General features: G+C 41.0%; 1 protein-coding gene across 2 annotated transcripts in view; it reads right to left on the minus strand.

Annotated features, from left to right (window-relative positions):
* kifap3a (kinesin-associated protein 3a) overlaps positions 1 to 17851 on the minus strand; it is a 224797-nt gene that overhangs the window by 25986 nt on the left and 180960 nt on the right. For both annotated transcript variants that reach the window (XM_060829756.1, XM_060829757.1), the window contains exon 19: positions 14601 to 14697. In XM_060829756.1, the coding sequence (XP_060685739.1) occupies positions 14601 to 14697 (97 nt within the window). The remainder of the gene's footprint in view (positions 1 to 14600; positions 14698 to 17851) is intronic.

Raw genomic sequence — 17851 nt, forward strand, 5'->3', positions numbered from 1 at the left:
TGATAGTTGAGATCCCAGTCTTGGAATGTCATGCTGGACTCTGTTTAATTCTGTTTCCCACTCCATGGATAGGACCAAACTGCTGTTTCTATAAAAAGAAGAAGAGTGGCTAAAGTAATTGTTGGTCCTTCAGAGGATGAGAAGGGGCAGTTAGTTATGGGATATGATGAAATGGCTGAGGCATTGAACAGGTACTTTGCATTGGTCTTCACGGTGGAAGATGCTAATAATATACTAGTAAGTGATGAAGACACATAGGTAGGTGAGGACCTGGAAACAATTATTATTATGGAAGAGCTAGTGTTGGATAAACTAATGGAGCTAAAGATAGATAAGTCTCCTGGCCCTGATGGAATGCATCCCAGGGTACTAAAAGAAATGGCAGGAGAAATAGAAGGCAGTAATTTTCCAAAATTCGCTGGACGCTGTGGCAGTCCCAGCAGATTGGAAAATAGCAAATGTGACACCACTGCTTAAAAACAGAAGTAGATAAAAATTGGGGAATAATAGACCAGTGAGCTAAACCTCTGTAGTGGGGAAGATGCTGGAGTCTATCATCAAGGAAGGAATAGCAGGGCATCGCGAAAGAAATTGTCCCATTGTATAGATGCAGCATGGGTTCATGAAGCGCAGGTCACGCTTCACAAATCTTTTGGAATTCTATGAAGACATTTCAAGCAAGGTGAACAACAGGGACCCAGTGGATGCAGTGTACCTAGATTTCCAAAAGGCCCTTGACAAAATGCCGCACATGAGGCTTCTGCATAAGTTAAGAATACATGGTGTTAGGGGTAGATTATTAGTGTGGATAGAGGATTAGTCAACTGACAGGAAGCAAAGAGTAAGGATAAACGAGTGCTATTCTGGCTGGCAATCAGGGATCGGTATGTCTCAGGGATCGGTGTTGGGACCAAAGTTATTTACAATTTATATAGATGATTTGGAGTTGGGGACAACATGTAAGTGTCAAAATTTGCTGATGACACTAAGATGAGTGGCAGAGGAAAGTGTGCAGAGGACTGTGAAACTTTGCAGAACAACATAGATACATTGAGTGAGTGGGCAAAGGTCTGGCAGATGGAATACAATGTTCGTAAATGTGAAGTTATACATTTTGGTAGGAGTAACAGCAAAATTGATTTCTACTTGAATGGTAAAAGGTTGCAGCATACTGATTTGCAGTAGGACCTGGGTGTCCTTGTGCATGAATAACAGAAGGTTGGTCTGCGGGAACAACAGTACTGAGGAAAACAAATGGAACTTTGTCCTTCATTGCTAAAAGGGTTGAGTTTAAAAGCAGAGAAGTAATGTTCAGCTGTACAAGGTGCTAGTGAGGCCACACACGGACTACTGTGAGCAGATTTAGTCTCCTTACTTGAGTAGGGATATACTGCCACTGGAGGGGGTGCAGAAGAGGTTGATTCCAGAGTTGAGGGGGTTGGCTTATGAGGAGAAGCTGAGTAGATTGGGATTATATTCATTGGAATTTAGAAGAATAAGGGAGGATCTTACAGAAACATATAAAATTATGAAGGGAATCAATAAAATAGATGGTAGATGAAACTAGGACAAGAGGGCATGGTCTCAAGCTTAGAGGAAGCAGGTTTAGAACTGAACTGAGAAGGAACTTCTTCACCCAGACGGCTATTAATCTATAGAATTCCTTACCCAGGGAAGTAGTTGACACTACTTCAGTAATCACTTTCAAAGCTAAGGTTGATACCTTTTTGAAAAAAAAAGGAATTAAGTGATGTGGTGAAAATGCGGGTAAGTGGAGCAGAGTCCATGCAAAGATAAGCCATGATCTTATTGCATGGCAAAGTAGGCTCGAAGGACCAGACAGCCTACTCCTGCTCCTTGTTCTTATGTTCTGAGTTTCTCCAGAATTTTGTGTGTTTGAAACAGAATTTTGACCAATTGATGAGGAGAAATGGTAATACCTTCACATCACGGGAAAGTACGGCACAGATGAGCTCCTGCCTAGGTGCTTGATGCATTTTTGAGATCAAATCATTTTTGCTTTGGAACTGAAGACAAATAGATTGCTTGAGTGGAATGGGGAAACTCTTTAGTATTAACACTAATACTTATATTTCAATACTACTTTTAAAATATTGTGATATCGCAATTGGACCTGTCCATCACAATAGGAAGGTAGCTCAAAAAAAATGAAGCAAAAAAGGTTCCAACAATTAATCACCAGGTTCAAATCTCTTAAAGTCGTCTTTGTAATATATGCATTTCCTACAATATTATACTAGCTCATAGTCTTTACTCCCTCTAGGGTACTTGACAGTCATTTTCAATTTATATGTAACTCTTAAACAAAGGAAAACAACCAAAAGTTAAAAGCTCATATTCTTTTTGAATACCTTCCTGCACAATAAATCAAAGCTGTAAAACAAACCTGAGTAATTCACTTGTTATACTGGGCGCATATGGATTGCTTCCAAGACTTGCAAATAAATTAAGTTCTAAATAGAAAATTGATCTCAGATTTCTGCACATTTAATTGTGCAAAGAATAAAATGAACATTGTTTTAATTACAAAAATCAGGAATTTTTGTAATGTGTAATCATATTGTTTAATACCAAACATCTGACATCATGGTCTCTTGAAATATCAGAATAAGTATAATTGCTTTTTAAAGGTGTATAAAACCTGCATAAATCAAATTCTGGATTGTCTTGAAGAAAAAATACAGTTCAACAGGTTTCATATTTGAATTTCCCCAATTTTCCACTTTATTTTTGTTTGATAGAGTAATATTAACAAGTTACATTACAAACTATATAACAATTTATTTTCTTACTTACAGTATCAACATTTTCTAATTTGTAGAAAATTGTAACAAAAACTTTGTAATCTTAAGGCAACAGAACTTGACAATACTTGAAGGGAACAGTTTCCCATCTCAGTGAACATGAACTTTCAGGACATGCTGAGAATACCTCATAAGAAATGTGCTCAAACAGAAACAACAGGCTCCATCCTGGCAGAGTTTTAAAAGCAGTCTTAGTTCATATTCAGTTTCTCTGCAGGAAATAGTGCAGTGTTGAGAGCAGTGAAAGCTTAACAAGATTATCAATGTATTAGGAAAGGGTTAACAAAGTAGAAAATGGATGGATATGTTACTTGCTAATTAGAAAGTGATACTGTAAATATAGGTCCCAAAACCACTAATCTTCCAGACTATCTTTCCCAATGGCATTAATCCAATTAATATATAGATTAAAATCACTCATCTCTTTCTTACAAGCCCACCATATCATTTCTTTCTGCATATCCTACCCTATTGTGTGGAATGTACTTTAAAGGAGCCTATAAGCAATCCCTAGTAACTGAGAATCATGGATTCACAGAGCTGAACAACATGGAAAAAGATCCTTAAGTCCATCTCATGTCGATCAGGTATCTGATATTAATCTAGACCCATTTGCCAGCGCTTGGCTCATATCCCTCTCAACCCTTCATATATCCATCCAGACGCCTTTTAAAATGCTGTAATTGTATCAGCCTCCATCACTTCATCTAGCAGCTCAATCCATACACGCATCACCCTCTGGGAAAAAGTTGTCCCTTAGGTCCCTTTAAAATATTTCCCACCTCATCCTATACCGATGCCTTCTAGTTTTGGACTCCCCCACCCCAGGGAAAAGACCTTGTCTATTCACCCTATGCATGTCCCTCATGATTTTATAAACCTGTATGAAGTCACTCCTCAGCCTCCCATGCTCCAGCCCCAGAATTAGCCCAACCTATTCAGCTTCTGCCTGCAGCTCAAACACTCCAATCCTGGCAACATCCCTGTAAGTCTTTTCTGAACCCTAAATTTTACAACATCCTTCCTATAGCAGGGAAACCAGAATTACACAAAGTATTCCAAAAGTGTTCTCACCAATGTCCTGTACAGATGTAACATGACATACTACCTCCTACACTCAATGCACTGACCAATAAACAAAAGCATACCAAATGCCTTCTTCACTATCCTATCTACCTGCCACTCCACTTTCAAGGAGCTATGAATTTGCATTCTAAGGTCTCATGGTTCAGCAACACTCCCAATGATCTTACCATTCAGTGTAGAAGTCCTGCCCTGATTTGCCTTTCCAAAATGCAGCACCTCATATTTATCTAAATTAAACTCCATCTGCCACTCCTTGGTCCATTGGCCCATCTGATCTAGATCCCATTGTACTCTGAGATAAACTTCTTTACTATCCACTACACCTCCAATTTTGGTGTCATCTGCAAACTTCCTAACCACACCTTTTTTCACATCTAAATCATTTATATAAATGACGAAAAGTATTGGACCGAGCACCGATCCTTGTGGAACACCACTAGTCACAGGCCTCCAGTCTGAACAGCAACCCTCCACTACTACCCTCTGTTCCCACCCCTCTTTGAGCCAGTTCTGTATCCAATGGCTAGTTCTTCCTTTATTCCATGTGATCTAACCTTGCTAACCAGTTTACCATGAGGAACCTTGTCAAACGCCTAACTGAAGTCCATATAGACCACATCTACCACTTTGTCCTCATCGATCCTTTCTCTTGCTTCTTCAAATGACTCAATCAAGTTAGAGACACAATTTCCCAATATTCAAAGCCATGTTGACTATCCCCAGTCTTTGCATTTCCAAATACATGTAAATCCCATCCCCCAGGATTCCTTCCAACAACTTGCCACCACTGATGTCAGGCTCACCAGTCTGTAGTTCCCTGGATTTTCCTTACCACCTTTCTTAAATAGTGGCACACCATATTAGCCAACCTCCAATTTTCTGGAACCTCGCCTGTGGCTATCGATGATACAAATATCTCAGCAATGGGCCTAGCAATCACTTCCCTAGCTTCCACAGAGGTCTAGGGGATTCATCCACCTTTATGCATTTTAAAATGTCCAACACCACCTCCTCTGTACTGTGGACATTTTTTAAGATATTGCAATTTATTTCCCCACATTCTCTATCTTACATATCCTTCTCCACAGTAAATCTTGATGCAGAATATTTATTTAGTATCTCCCCTGTTTCCTGTGGTTCCACACCCAGACAGCCTGACTGATCTTTAAAGGGGCCTAATCTCTCCCTAATTACTCTTTTGTCTTAAAGTATTTGTAGAATCCCTTCGGATTCTCCTTAACCTTATTTGCCAAAGCTGTCTCATGTCTCCTTTTCACACTCCTGATTTCCCTCTTAAGTATACTCCTACTGCCTTTATACTCTTCTAGAAATTCACTCAATCCCAGCTGTCTACACCTGACATATGCTTCCTTCTTATTCTTGACCAAAACCTAATCGTTTCTTGTCATCCAGCATTCCCTTTCACCCTAACAGGAACATACTGCCTCTGGACTCTATATCTCTATTTTGAAGGCTTCCCATTTTCCAGCCATCCATTTAAAAGTGAACATCCACCCTAAGACAATTTTTGAAAGTTCGAAACAAAAATTAGGCTGCTATCACTTTTGATACCGTTATGGATGCACAATTCTAGTACAAGATAAATGACATAAGGCTTATAAAATTGTACATGATGAATAATACTTTGCATTCTTATAGCATCTTGAACACAATAAAGATCTAAGTTGCTTCACAAGGGTATTTTCAAGTAAAATTTGACACCAAGATAAGTCAGCAATATTAGCAAAGATGGTCAAACATTTAGTCTCAACTGTAAGTCTTCAGGAGCATTTTAAAGTAGAAAAGTGAGATACAGAAGGGGAAAGATGTAAAGAGGGAATTCTAGACGAATCAAGGAATAGTGTGTTATTGTGATATGATTAAAATTCAGAATACTCAAGAGGTCAAAATTAGAGATGCACAGATATTTAAAGTGTTTTGAAGTTTTTAAATAACTCTGCTGCCATTTAACTCTTAGTTTTAAAATTTATTCACTGTTACATTAAGACAAATTGAGTTTCAAAAATACTAAACTTGCTGGATAGCATCTGACAATTAACAATAATGTTGATACTAAAATAAACTTCAACTTATTCCCAACTGCCTTGGTTATTACCAATAGTGTTGCTCCTAATACAGTTTGCTTCTGAAACTTCCATGAATAAACGCATTAAATAGTTTCAGAAATTGCCATTTATACCTGAAATGGATAAAATAATCATTCAGAAGATGGAAGTAATCATTCAGAAGATGGAAGCAATCCTTCGGATTTCTGGATATTCAGATTAAGAGTAAGGTGAGTATATTTTTTCTTCCTATTTTCTCAAATCTCTCTCAATGGTTTGATTCTTGCCTGAGACACACCCCACAGGTATCAGCAGCCTCCAAAAATTGCCAAGTTGTCAGGATTGCTATTTTCAGGTTTGAGCACAGATCAGTGTTTTTCAAATTGTTGAAGAAACTTTTTCAAACAGAAAAGTAATGGCAGAATATCCTTCCAAATAATAACATAAAATACTTGGAATATCTGTAAAAAGTTGTATTTTGGTGCTTGCTCTTTAGTTTAAGTACTTTGATAATGAATAAAATAAGGCTACACTCAAGTGTACCACAGCCATTATAACTGCAGATCTATGAGGTGATTATTCTGTCACTATGCGAGATCCTCCACGCATGCTAGACGAAGGGACCTGTTCACTCTGCACCACAACACTTGGTAGCTGCACTTTACTGTCGTGTGTGTGGTGCTGGACAAGCATAGCCAGCCAGGCAGCATCCAAGGAGCAGGAGAATAGACGTTTTGGGCATAAGTTCTTCGTCAGGAATGAGGCTTATGGACCAGGGTGCTGCGAAATAAATGGGTGGGGGGGGTTGCAGTGTGAGGCTGGGGGACATTAGCTGAGAATGGGATAGGTAGATGAATATGGGGGTGAAGGTGATATCACGTGTTGAATTCATTGATTCGGGAGCAGAGGGGGTTGAAGGTGAGGCCTTTGCTAAGGACTGATCAGTTGTTCATTTCATTCCCTACTCAAGGTCCAAGCCCACTTCTACCCTCCCGTCCTTTGTGTGCTTAAGCTATTTCTCAGGCCCCTTGGTAATTCTTTACTGACCTTGTTTGAGATCCACTGACCAAAATATCAACAAGCTTTAGAAATTGTAATTTCTCATCGGTACTCTGCCCCTTTTAAAAGTTTGGTTTTGGATGTGGGCGTCGTTAGCAAGGTGAGTATTTATTACTGAAATCCTAACTGCCATTAAGTGTTGGTGAGCCAAATTGGCCCTTTAGAGGATGGGCTAGAAAAGTCATTTTGGGAAACAAGGAAACAGCAACAAGTTTGAAAAAGTATTTTGTATCTGTCTTCACTACAGAAGACAAAAAATATCAAGATAAGAGATTAACCAGTGTTATGGGAACTCCAAGTAAAATGGAAGGAGAAAGAAGAGGGAGTGTTGATAGTTTTTGGAAGCAGGTAGGAAAGTGCAGTTGAAATCACAATCAGATCAGCCATGGTCTCACTGAATGGTGAAACAGGCTCGAGGGGCTAAAAGGCTAATTAGTACTTCTAATTCTTACACACTTGTGTTAGATTATGATACTAGTCACACTGCTTCTGTTTGCTCTCTGTTGCTATTTTAACAAATCATGAAGAGCTCACGAAAAACATGTATCTTTCATAAAATAACATGAAGATTTCCAAGTATGTTAACCTATAAACAATGCATGAACAAGCACAAACAAGGACAACTGTCTAAATAATTTACACAAATTTCTCAAATTATTAATTGCAAGCTTACTTATCATGCCTATTTCTATGGCTTTTTCCCACTAATTTGCTGTACAGCAATAATTTTAGTTTGAACAAATGGAGACCCTTTAGTAAATACAATTATATTTCATAAAGATCCCAGTACACCCAGGCACATAATAAAAGGTAATACATTACACTTCTTTGTTGCAGTCTGGTTGAGTAATATTTCTCAATAGATTCACTGATGCTATTGATAAAAATTTCGGTCTCATAACTGAGGTTCACTTTACCCTGCACATGTGGCAGAGCAGACAAAGTAAGCTATAGCACTCAACCAATGGCTTATCCTTGAAATTATATTGCAATAATGTTACTGAACAAAATTACCTGATCTCACATAACGGCAAGATCACCAAACTTAGCTGTTCTGGAAGATATATCTCTCTATAGTTTAATAAATAATTTGTAAATGCTAATAAGAATAAATATTATTATATTACTTAATGGCTCAGATGATCTTTATTTTGATTTAACAGAAGAATATTGGAAATACACAAGAAAGTGGACTTAAGGCTGCAACAAGATCAACAATGATCTTTTTAAATAACGCAGCAGGCTCAATGGGCCAGCACAGTAGCCAACTTGCACACAGTAAGGTAGGGGTGGCATGGTGGCTTAGCACTGCTGCCTCACGGCGCCAGGGCCCCAGGTTTGATTCCAGCCTTGGACGACTAGCTGTATGGAGTTTGCACATTCTCCTTGTGTCTACATGGGTTTCATCTGGGTGCTCCAGTTTCCTCCCACAGTCCAAAGATGTGCAGGCCAGGTGAATTGGCCATGGTAAATTACCCATAGTTTTAGGTGCATTAGTCAGAGGGAAATGGGTCTGGGTGGGTTAATCTTCGGAGGGTCAATGTGAACTTATTGGGCCAAATGGCCTGTTCCACACTGTAGGGAATCTACTCTAAACTTGTCTTGTCACACTCTCAAAGAACTCAATAAGGCTTGTGAGGCATGACCTGCCCCTCACAAAGCCATGCTGACTATCAATCTATGTCTTTCAAATAGTTATAAATCCTTTCTCTCAGAATCCTTTCCAGTACCTTGCTTACCACAGACGCAAGACAGACTGGTCTGTAATTCCCAGGGATTTCCCTATTCTCTTTCTTGAACAGAAGAACAACACTTGCCTCCCTCTGGTACAAATGTACAAAGTGAGGATGAAAAGGTCATCACCAGTGGTGCAGCAATCTCATTCATCACTTCCCGTAGCAACCTTGGGGATATCTGGTCCGGCCCTGGGGACTTATCTACCTTGATACTAGCCAGAATTTTTTCAGCACATCCACTTCCTTAATATCAATCTGCTCAAGCCCAATTATCCGGTCCACGATGTTCTGACTATCAACAAGGTCCCTCTCTCCAGTGAATACTGAAGCAAAAAACTTAATTAGGGCCACTGTCACCGAAATGCTCCCTCACAGAGTTTTGACACCTGACCTGGCTTGTTGCTGAGCACCAAATCCAATATGGCCTCCTTCCAAGATGGCCTATCTACAAATTGATTCGAGATTAGAGTGGTGCTAGAAAAGCACAGCAGTTCAGGCAGCATCTGAGGAGCAGGAAAATCGACGTTGCGGGCAAAAGTCCTTCATCAGGAATTGAAGTAGAGTGCCTGCAAGGTGGAGAGATAAATGAAAGGATGGTGGGGGTGGAGAGAAAGTAGCATAGAGTACAATAGGTGAATGGGAGTGAGGATGAAGGTGATAGGTCAGAGGGGAGGGTGGAGTGGATAGGTGGAAAGGAAGATAGGCAAGTAGGCCAAGTCATGGGGACAGTGCTGAGCTGGAAGTTTGGAACTGGGTAAGGTGGGGGAAGGGGAAATGAGGAAACTAGTGAAGTCCACATTGATGCCCTGGGGTTGAAGTGTTCCGAGGTGGAAGATGAGGCGTTCTTCCTCCAGGTGTCGGGTGGTGAGGGAGCGGCGGTGAAGGAAGCCCAGGACCTCCATGTCCTTGGCTGAGTGGGAGGGGGTGTTGAAATGTTGAGCCACAGGGCAGTGTGGTTGATCGGTGCGGGTGTCCCAGAGATGTACCCTGAAGTGTTCTGCTAAGAGGCATCCAGTCTCCCCAATGTAGAGGAGACCGCATCGGGAGCAATGGTTATAATAAATGATATCGGTGGATGTGCAGGTAAAACTTTGATGGATGTGGAAGGCTCCTTTGAGGCCTTGGATGGAGGGAAGGGAGGATTTGTGGGTGCAGGTTTTGCAATCCCTGCAGTGGCAAGGGAAGGTGCCAGGACGGGAGGGTGGGTTGTTGGGGGGTGTGGACCTGACCAGGTAGTCATGGAGGGAATGGTCTTTGCGGAAGGCGAAAAGGGGTGGGGGGGGGGGAATATATCTCTGGTGGTGGGGTCCATTTGGAGGTGGCGAAAACGTCGGCAGATGATTTGGTTTGTGCGAAGGTTGGTAGGGTGGAAGGTGAGCACCGGGGGTTCTGTCCTTATTACAGTTGGAGGGGTGGGGTCTGAGGGCAGACGTGGACGAGATGCGTTGGAGGGCACCTTCAACCACATGGGAAGGGAAATTGCGGTCTCTAAAGAAGGAGGCCATCTGGTGTGTTCTGTAGTGGAACTGGTCCTCCTGGGAGCAGATACGGCGGAGGCAGAGGAATTGGGAATACAAGATGGCAAGTTTGCAGGAGGTAGGGTGGGAAGAGTGTAATCCAGGTAGCTGTGGGAGTCGGTGGGTTTGTAAAAAATGTCGGTATCAGGTCGGTCATCATTGATGGAGATGGAGAGGTCCAGGAAGGGGAGGGAGGTGCTTTATCTACATATTGAGTCAGGAATCCCTCCTGGACAAATGTGACCAAAATAAAATCAGCTCCATCCAGACCATCTTCATGAAGTTAGTTCCAATCAATATTGGGAATGTTGAAGTCACCTGTAACAACAACTCTGTTACATCTGCACCTTTCCAAGATCTGCTGTCCAATCTGTCCTTCCATCTCTCTGCTGCAATTGGGGCTCTATAGAAAACACCCAAGAAAGTGACTGTGCCTTCCCTGTTACTGACTTCCACCCATACTGACTCAGTAGATTAACCCTCCTCAACAATCTTTTTTTGCAGCTGTGATGCACTCTCCAATTAACAATGCTACTCCCGCTCTTCTCCCCACCTCACCACCACACCCCCCACCCTGTTCTATTTAAAAGATCTAAACTCTGGAACATCCAGCAACCATTCCTCTTCCTATGAAATGCATGTCTCCGTTATGGCCACAACACTATAGTTCCCAACTACTGATCCATGCTCTAAGTTCATCACTCTTATTCCTCACACTCCTGGAATTGAAACAGACACACTTTAATCCATTCCCAACGTTCTGAGATTCATAGACAAGGGCATCTAGATATCTCTGCAACTTGGAATCCTCCAACAATTCCCACCAAGGTAAACAACTTTACACATTACACTGCCCATGTTATGTTACATCAAGATTTTTGCCCACCCACTCACCTAATAGTCTGTATCCTTGGTACGTTATCTTCAAAACAATCATTCCAACCTATCTTGGTGTTCACCTCCAAATATAGCTAACATGCCTACAATCCCCTCATTAATATCAATTGTAAAAAGTTCAGCACCTAGCAGAGATCCCTGCAAGACCCCATTCATCACATCCCACCAGTCTAAAAAAGAGCCATTATGCATACTATAATTTTCTGCCAGCCATCTGACACTTATCCATATTAGAATGTCACCCCCTTCAAGTACGAGACTTGTACAATAATCTTTTATATTGGAACCTTGTTAAACAGCTGCTAGAAATCAAACTACAGACTTTGCCACTGCTTCTCTACTGATCCACCACTGCCTTATATCTCCATTCACTTCAGCTAGTTCAGCTTTCATACCAAAAAAAAATCCACTTAAAATATAAGATTTAAACCCAGTCTTTGCCCTTTCAAGCTGAATGTAAATTCAATTATATTATGGTCAATGCCACAGAAAAGTTCCCTGAAGACATTAATTTTGCCAATTATCAATAATAGGTCTTGAATAGCCTGATCCCCTGTTGGTTCCAGAACTTGCAGCTCTAAGAAACTGTCTCAAAAGCATTCTATGAATTTCTCAACAAAGCTATAATTACCATGTTGATTTTTTCAGTTCATATGTAGATTAAAATCACCTATGATAACTACCATTCTTTTATCAAAAGCATCGAATATTTCTTCTTACATACTTCTTGCCACTTGTGTTTACCATTTGGGATTATTTGGATAAATTTTTACCCCCCCCCATACTATTCTTCATTTCCACCCAAACCAATTCTACATCCTGAACTGAAGTCACCTCTAACAATTGCACAGATATCACCTTTGATTAAGAGTGCTACCTGTCCATCTTTACCTATCTTCTTATGCATCTTGAATACCATATGCCCCAAAATTACCAGAATTTAGTCCTTATCATCCTACGGTCGTGTTTCTATAACTGCTATCAGATCATATTTAATAATTTCAAATGTCTACTTCACAATTCATCAAATGTTCTTAGATAGCATTATTCAAACCAACAACACTAGCACCTACAGGGACAACAGCAGCAAAAACATGCGATCTGACTTGGAAGTGTATCTTTGTTCTTTCAGTGTTGCGAGGTCAAACTCCTGGAACTCTCGCCCTAACAGAACAGTGTCTATCTGAACTAAATGGATTGCAGCGGTTCGAGGTGGCAGTTCACTGGCAAATTCCCAAGAATAACGAGGGATGGGCATTAGATACTGGTCCAGCCAGATTTTTAAAAAATGTATTCAGATACAGTTTGATTTTCCTTTAAGTATCATTTTGTAACATCTCGTCTTTACAGCTAATATCTTCTTAGATTCTTTCAGCCAAATTCTGATTTTCATTTTCTATGTGAATATTTTTCTCTCTTGCCTCCACTCTATCACTTGATTTGTTGTATATCTCTGCATGTCACTCATTGGCAAATGCACATCCCAGACACTGTGGCAATAAGGACAGCCTGGAAGCCAGGAGGCCCTCTGCCTCTCCTCCACGCTCCCCCAGCTCAGTCCTCCTTGTCATGCTTGCCACCCTCACCACCTTTTCCCCGGGTCCTCCTGATCTCTCCACCACCATGTTCCAATCCTTTACCATCCCATTCTAGCCACATCTCAGTGCTCATATGCAATTCAATCCCATGCATGCATTTTATGTCAGCAAACACAGTCTTGTTATATTTATGCAAGTTTGAACCCTCACTCTTTAGTTGAATGCTCTCTCTACTTCCATGGTTGTGCACAGTTTGTGAGTACACCAGTCCCAGTATTGTTCAGGTATAAACTGCCTTGAAAGTACTGATCTCACTTTTCCCACTATTGGTGTCAGTTTTCCATCAACTGGGACACACTTCTCTCACACCAGTCTTTGGGTCATACATTTGCTTTTATAATCTTAATCATCCTACGTCAACTTGTACACAAACCAGGTATCCTCAAATTTGGCTGCACTTGGAAATTTGTTGTCATCCATTACCAACTCTATGATGTCATACAATGTGATCTTCATCAGCAAAATGAGGACAAATCCTATCTTAGTTAAATCTACAGTCGACCAAGGCTGTGTCAATGAACCAGCTCTCACCTTCACTTTTCTCGTGAGATGCAAAACACCTCCACTAAATTGCACAAACATGTAGGAATAATACACAAAACAAAGGAAACTGCTCAATCTCCAGAGCCGAAAACTAAAACTTCTCCAATGTCAGTAATACAACTTCAATAGTTAAATGATGTTTGTGTGCCTTCACTTAGCCAGCTGAGCATTATTTCATTGTGGATTCGTTTTCTGAAACATATGAGAAAATAGGCCCTTCAGAAATTGTCAGGAAAATTAACATCCTCTTCCAACCAGCTCCTACAGCAAAACATCTCCCCCAACTGAACTGGATCAATTATGAGATACTGGAAGATATGGACCGTTTTCCACATCTCGGGAGTTTCCTCTTATACAAAGGAAGAAAGACCACAAAATTCATCATTGCTTCCAATGTGGCAGCTCAAAGTCCAGCCAGTTAAGGAAAACAGAATTTGGGACCCAAAAACTCAAACCTCAGACTAAGATGATAATTTACAGGCAGCAGTCATCAATGTGCTCTTATATACTTCAAGGTTTGAATAATGTGACACCAATCTCATGAAGAAATTCCTTGGAAGTTGGTCATGTGTAGACAACACCCAGCAGTCAACAGAAGTGTTTTAGGAATGTCTACAAAGAATTTCTGAAGAAGTCAAACATACAAAATAAACCTAACATATATACATAACAGATGGAAAAGCTTAATTCAAGAGGCATAATGCATTGTAAGACTACCTCAAAATGTGCAGAGGTGAGGTTTAGTAAATGCATAAACTTCCAAACAACCCATCTACCCATTTCTCAAGCACCATCTTCCACACATGATATCTGTTGAACAAGCATTGGACGTTTCAGCTAATTTAGAACCAATCGAACCAGAGTGGAAGCAAGTTATCCTTGAGCAGAAGGAAGTGCACAAAAATCCAAACTCATGGTTTGGTTCTGGACGTTGTCTGTGAAGCTGAGTAAATTATCCCATGTACTTGACTTAAGCTATTTATTGAACGTAATCCTATTGTGTTTCCAACTTTTACTTTGCTGAAGAGAAAAATATTCAAACCTTTAAAATTAACAATTAAGTGCTGAAATACCTTTGTGTTCCAATTTCTGATTCTTATTTCTACAAAGAAGCTGACATGTTATTTCTACAATAACAGAAACAACATTTCTTAAGAAATAGCAAGCATAAACCAATATCTGTATCCTACAGGATAAATTAATTACAAAATAAATTTGCATCAATTGTGCTCCAGATGATTTTGTAATTTTCCGTCACAGCAGCTAAGCATACCTGCTAAATGGATGCTGTCCAATCAAGTCACCATTTTGAAATTGGTAGTCACTCAAGAAATCTGGACTAATAGATCCATCAGGGGGTAAGAGTCCATCTACAAACAGAGTTAAAAAATATTCATCATTGACTATTGTTGAGTGCTGCTTTACATCTTCCAAGACTGAGAACTTAATAAAGTCATACATATTGCCACTTTAATGAAATACAAGGACATACTAGAATATAGAATGTGGGCGGCACGGTGGCACAGTGGTTAGCACTGCTGCCTCATAGCGCCAGAGACCTGGGTTCAATTCCCGACTCAGGTGACTGACTGTGTGGAGTTTGCACATTCTCCCTGTGTCTGCGTGGGTTTCCTCCGGATGCTCCGGTTTTCTCCCACAGTCACAAAGATGTGCAGGTCAGGTGAATTGGCCATGCTAAATTGCCCATAGTGTTAGGTAAAGGGGTAAATGTAGGGGAATGGGTGGGTTGCGCTTCGGCGGGTTGGTGTGGACTTGTTGGGCCAAAGGGCCTGTTTCCACACTGTAAGTAATCTAATCTAATCTGTATTACCTTTGCCGCCATGGGTTTAATTGGGTCACAATTCTTTGCAGGGTCTTGGCTTTCCTATCGTTACCCCATTCTTGTATGGTACTACAGACTTACGCAGCAGAGTAGCCTGTGCTACTTGGAGTCATAGCTGATACAGCATCAGGCAGGAAGCTGGCACTTGCCCAGAGTTATCATAACTAAAATGCATAGAATTGATTGAGCAAAGAAAATCAGAATGTTTTCTGTTTTATAAATAAGTAAAGAGCAAAAGGATAACCCAGGAGCCAGTGGGGCGAGAGCAACCAAAAGGTAACTTCGGTGCAGAGACACAGTGTCCTTCATGAATACTCTGCACTGGTTCCCACTAAAGAAGGATATGAAGTAGGCATTATAGTTTAAGTAGGAGTGAGAAATACTGTTTGAATAAATATCAAAAGGCAGAAACATTATGGTACTGAAGCAGCTTTGTATGGATAAATTATCTAACCAGAATAAAACATATTCCTTGGAAATGTATCTAAAGGAGGTAAATGAGCAAAGAGCAGAGGTTTTAACCATTCTTCTCCAATTTTTCTCTGGCTCCAGAACATGGTGTCAGAGGATAGGAAGATCACTAACATTATACTACATTATTGGAGTGTTAATTCATATAACTCCAGGCCAGTCAAATTATGGTAAAATAAAAAGTCTTAGTATTATCATTTGAGATGCACAGGTTAATAAAAAACAATAATCATTGATATACTAAGTGAAGACTGTGACAAATAGTTTGATTGAATTTCTGAAGTAACAAAAAGAGCCAGTGATGGCAGTGATTTGGTCATTCAGTAATCTGTATGAATTTTAGAATGCTGTTGACAAGGGTTGATGTGGCAGAGTGATTGGTAAATTAGAAGCTCATGGGATCCAAGGGAAAATGGCATATTTTAATCCAAAACTGGTTCGGTGACGGGAAGCAAACAGTCACGCAAATTGAATATTTTCGATACTGGAAGGCTGTAACCAGAGAAAATCCAGAGACTCAGTGTTAAGGTCCCCTGCTATTTGTGGTATTGATCAGTAATGGCATTTGATTCAGTGCCACACAATAGAGTTGGGGGAAAAAGACATCACTTATGGAATAAAATAAACTATATCAATGTGGAAACAAATTTGGTTGATGAATAGGAAACAGAGTAATGATTAATGGGTAGCTTTCAGGCTGGAGGAAGGTTTGGGTACAGAGTGAAAACAATACTGACCTACAAGGGTGCATTAAACAAAGGTGGTATTTTGGGATTTTAAAAATGTGTTGGTGGAGTGGGAGGGGGAGTTAAAGTGTTCAGCCACGGGGCGGTTGGGTTGGTTGGTCCGGGTGTCCCAGAGGTGTTCTCTGAAACGTTCCGCAAGCAGGCGACCTGTCTCCCCAATGTAGACAAGCCGCCTACTTGCGGAACCTTTCAGAGAACACCTCTGGGACACCCGCACCAACCAACCCAACCGCCCCGTGGCTGAACACTTTAACTCCACTCTACCAAGGACATGCAGGTCCTTCGCCTCCTCCATCGCCAGACCATGGCAACACGCCGCCTGGAGGAAGAGCGCCTCATCTTCCACCTAGGAACCCTCCAACCACAAGGGATGAATGGAGATTTCTCCAGCTTTCTCACTTCCCCTTGCCCCACCTTTTCTCAGTCCCAACCCTCAGACTCAGCACCGCCTTCTTGGCCTGCAATCTTCTTCCCAACCACCCCCATCCCCTCTCCGGCCTATCACCCTTACCTTAACCTCCTTCCACCTATCGTATTCCCAACGCCTCTCCCCCAAGTCCCTCCTCCTTATCTTTTATCTTAGCCTGCTTGGCACACCCTCCTCATTCCTGAAGAAGGGCTTATGCCCGAAACGTCGATTCTCCTGTTCCTTTTGATGCTGCCTGACCTGCTGCACTTTTCCAGCAACACATTTTTAAGCTCTGATCTCCAGCATCTGCAGTCCTCACTTTCTCCTAGGTGTTTTGGGATTGTCAGAAAGCTTTTGAGAAAGTGGATCATAAGAGGCTAGAGGGCAAAATTAAATCATTTGGGATAGGGGGGTGATGCATTGGCATCAGAGGCTATTAGGTGACAGACAGGAAACAGAGTGGGAATAAATGGGCCTTTTACAGAGTGAGAGGCACTGACAAGTGGAGTACTCCAATGATCAGTGCTTAGGCCCCAGCTATTCACAGTATACATATGAATGAACTTCCATATTTAGCGTTGAGGTGAAACCGGAAAGGATTGAAAGTTGAGAAGATGATGCAAGGAGGTTTCAAGGTGATTTAAACAAGTTGAGGGACTGGACAAACATATGGCAGATGCAGTACAATGCAGCTATTTGTAAAATTATACATTTTGCTGTGAAAAACAGAAACTAACAGTATTATTTAAACGGTGACATATTGGGCTGTGTGGGTGCACAAAGGGAACTGGGTGTCCTTGTACACCAGTAAGTGAAAGTAGGCAGGTGCAGCACCAATTAAAATGGCAAATGGTACACTGACCTTCATTGCAAGAAGTTTTGAGCTCAGAAGTAGGAATGTCTTACTGCAGTCAGACAGGGATTTGGTGAAATCACACCTGGTATACTGAAAGCAGTTGTCTCCCTACCTAAGAAATGCCATGGAAGGAATGTAGAAGTTCACCAGGCTGATATCAGCGATGACACAACTGTTCTATGAGTAAAGATTGCCTCAA

Source organism: Hemiscyllium ocellatum, chromosome 9 (assembly GCF_020745735.1).
Source record: "Hemiscyllium ocellatum isolate sHemOce1 chromosome 9, sHemOce1.pat.X.cur, whole genome shotgun sequence".
In the NCBI taxonomy this organism is placed as follows: Eukaryota; Metazoa; Chordata; class Chondrichthyes; order Orectolobiformes; family Hemiscylliidae; genus Hemiscyllium; species Hemiscyllium ocellatum.